This window comes from Mus pahari, chromosome 19 (genome assembly GCF_900095145.1).
Source record: "Mus pahari chromosome 19, PAHARI_EIJ_v1.1, whole genome shotgun sequence".
Taxonomy (NCBI): Eukaryota; Metazoa; Chordata; class Mammalia; order Rodentia; family Muridae; genus Mus; species Mus pahari.
In genome coordinates this window covers 85,581,134-85,584,368 of record NC_034608.1, presented here as the reverse complement: position 1 = coordinate 85,584,368, position 3,235 = coordinate 85,581,134, and the positions used below count along the sequence as shown (strand labels likewise).

The window sequence follows — 3,235 nt, the reverse complement described above, 5'->3', positions numbered from 1 at the left end:
GACCCAGCGTGCAGCATCTCAAGCACAGGGAAGGACCCAGCGTGCAGCATCTCAAGCACAAGGAAGGACCCAGCGTGCAGCATCTCAAGCACAGGACAAGGTACAGATGGTTTAAGCAGGTGATGGGTAAAGAGGCACTGGTGCACAGGACAGACCACACCCTGTCAGCAACACCCAGCGCCCGACAGAGGTCACACAGGGACCAGACAAGAGGTGTCTTAACTACCATCATTCCGACAGGGTGAGGAAGAGCAGAAGAGCCCAGGATCTAGTGGAACTTCCTGGAAAGCAACTTTGGCCAGACCAAGACCGGAAGGCCTCTCTGAAGGCACTAAAGCTGGAGCAAGAGGATTAAAGGGACTCACCGGAGGACATCCTTGTGGCAGAGGCCGTCTTGGGGACGGTCTTAGGAACCGAGGGCTTCCTGGTAAGGGGCGCACGGCCTGGCCTGTCTGCAGGCTCACTGCGGGCGCTGAGTGGCCGGTTCCGGTCCCCCACGGGGCCCTTTGTCTTGGCAGCTACAGTTGCAGCTCTGGGGGTGGCAGAGGCAGAGCTTGGCCTTGCAGGGGCCTTGCGACCACGACTGGGATTGGCGGTGTTGAGGGGCTGCCGGGCACGAGGCGGTAGCGCCTCTGGGTCCACCATGCAGATTCCTGGTACATCCGGCAGTGGTGGTGGCACACGAGGTGTAGGTGGCGGGTCCCTGGCCGCGCTCTCGCTGCCTGCGTCTTCATCAGAATCCGCCACGGGCACGGGATCAGAGTCAGATAGTGTGGGCAGTGACTCGCTCACAGACGTGGGTGGAGTCTCGGGCGGCCGCTCCTGTGACCGAGCACTGCTGTCTGAGCTGCCTGGGGAGGCAGGAGGGGGTGGCTTGCGATGAGAGAACTCACAGGGTGACACGAGGCACAGGTCCACATCATGAGGAGACGTGGAGCGGCGCGCGAGGCGCAGGGGCAGGCTAAGCCCTGGGTCACCTGCTGGCAGCACTTGCTCGAAGGACACAGAGAGCGACTCGTCCACCTCGGTTGAGTGGGGTGAGCCCAGCTCCGCAGGCAGAGAGGGCGTGGTCAGCGTGGGCGTTGTGGCTGAGGGCGAGGCGTCAGGGGCAGGCTCCGGGCGCAGAGGGCTGAGGGACAGGCGCTCAGGACTATTGCCAGGTGCTGTAGGTGGTGGGGACTGAGCTGGGGACAGAGTCGGGGATGGAGCAGGTGGCGGCTCAGACTCCAAGATGTTCTCCGCTTCTCCAGGGCACTCAGTCACGGGAGCTGTGAGTGGCACTGCCAGAACTGGGGCACGAGGCCCATTCTGTGACACACGAGGCTTTGTGTTGACCACACCAGGCCCGGAGCGGCGCGTGTCTCGGGCTGTAGGCCGAGTGGGCCCAGATCTTGTGTCCTTCTTCTGGTCACGAGTGGCCAGGGCAGGCTCCCTTCGCACAGTGCTCCTGCTGGCAATGCAGCCGACAGTGCCACGGACTGACTCCTTGCGCGCACTGTCCCGCGAGGCCAGACTGTCTTGGCTGTTGGCCCTGGAGGGCGCTTCCAGGTCATGCGTGGTGACTACTGGCCTGCGTAGGCAAGGCAGGTGCTGCAGGCGCTGCAGCCCATCCAGCAGGCGCGCGGGTGGCGTGCGGCCAGGAAACAGTACACGCACCACCTTGTCGCCGGGCGCTGCTGGCTGCCACACGAGCAGAGCACAGGCAGGCGCTGCAGGGTCCCCAGGAGGAGGGTGCAGCACAAAGAGCTCTAGGCGGCCTACGCCCAGCTTCTCGAAAAGGACAGTGGGGCACGAGGGCTGTGGGCCACGCTGCAGTGGCAGAGGCGCGATGCCCAGGCTCCGCAGCAGGCTCCGAGCACATACTGCCTCATCTTCACCCCCACGCAACCGCGAAGCAGCCTCACGAGCATTCAGGAACACGACACCCAGCGCAGGCGACAGCAGGCGACGCAGCCGCTCTTCATGCTGTCCCTGTGGTCCTGCGGCTGCTTCACGCTCTGCCAGCTTGCGGCGCAGCAGGCTGTTGAGGCCCGGCAAGCTGTCAGCACCCGCGTGGGTCACAAGCACAGCGTCCACGCGATCCAGGTGGCGCACCAGCTTCCAGAAGCTCGACTTGGGGTTGGAGCCGCCGTTCACCAGCACCGTAAAGCCGTTGACGGCGAAGAAGGCAGCGTCTCCCAAACCACCCGGAAACACATAGCAACAGGGCCGTGCTAGGCGCAGAAAGCCGCCCGCAGCCGGTGGCTCCAACAGCTCGAAGGGTGATGGCGGCTCCAGCGACTCAGCCACATACTCCAGGAAGGCACGAAGGCCCTCTGAGGCCGGCAGCCGCGCGGGCGGGTTTAGTCGCAGCTGCAGCCCGGGTGCAGGGCCCAGCAGCGCCCAGTCCCCAAAGGTTGGACAGGACACAGTGAGGGCTGGGGCAGCTGGTGCGGAGGCCAGTGAATCCTGGACCTGTGGGACAAGCAAAGGACCATCTGGACCTGAAGACTCGACACCACTTCCTCTAATCTCCACCCGCCGTCACTGGTCACCCCGGGTCACCCAGGGCCCACCAGGGTCTCTGGTGGAGTCGCCTTCCTGGCCCGCAGCCTCCCCACTCACTGCACTGTGCAGAGGTGATAGGCTTCGGAGCCCTTCTCTCACCCAGATCACAGGCTTGGGCAAAGGGCGGGAGGGGCATGGGAACCGCTCACCTCTTTGTCCCTCAGCACCTGCAGGAAGTGGTGGGCCGAGAACCCTCCAGTCTGCAGCAGCAGTTCCCCGGTCTCCTCCAGGCAGGGCCCTGCCAGGACCAGCAGTTTGTGAGGGGCGGGGTCCATCAGGAGGTTCCGGAGCTGTGGGTGAGGTGGGCGCCCCGTGAGCGGCACTGGGCCGGGCCCCAGCTCTGAACTCATTGTCAGAGGCAACTGAGAGGCTGAAGGAAAGCAGAAGCAGCAGGCGTGCCCACCACGGCCCTCCCCATCCCTGAGGCCAGCTGGCACCTGCCTGCGGAGCAGGGCTCCTCCAACGGGAGACTCCTGTGAAGGCCCACCTAGGCCTTTCTCCTTCTCTCTAGGCACAGGCTAGCCCTCACCTACCTGCTTCTGCCCCCTCCTGCTGGGACAACAGGCCCGTGACAACATTCCCAGATCTATTTGTGACATGCATCAGAGTCCCAGAGCTGTCTTAAGACTGTCAACAAGACAAAAAGGCCACCAACAGATTGGGAAAGGATTTTTACCAATCCTAAATC

At 63.7% G+C, this 3,235-nt stretch overlaps 1 protein-coding gene across 1 annotated transcript in view; it reads right to left on the bottom strand.

The window, feature by feature from the left end:
• The window catches only part of Map1s (microtubule associated protein 1S), a 12,333-nt gene that overhangs the window by 2,791 nt on the left and 6,307 nt on the right, over positions 1-3,235 (bottom strand). Inside the window, exons 4-5 of the mRNA XM_021218821.1 lie at positions 2,697-2,837; positions 366-2,454 (exon numbers count right to left, since the gene is read on the bottom strand). Of these exons, the coding sequence (XP_021074480.1) occupies positions 366-2,454; positions 2,697-2,837 (2,230 nt within the window). The remainder of the gene's footprint in view (positions 1-365; positions 2,455-2,696; positions 2,838-3,235) is intronic.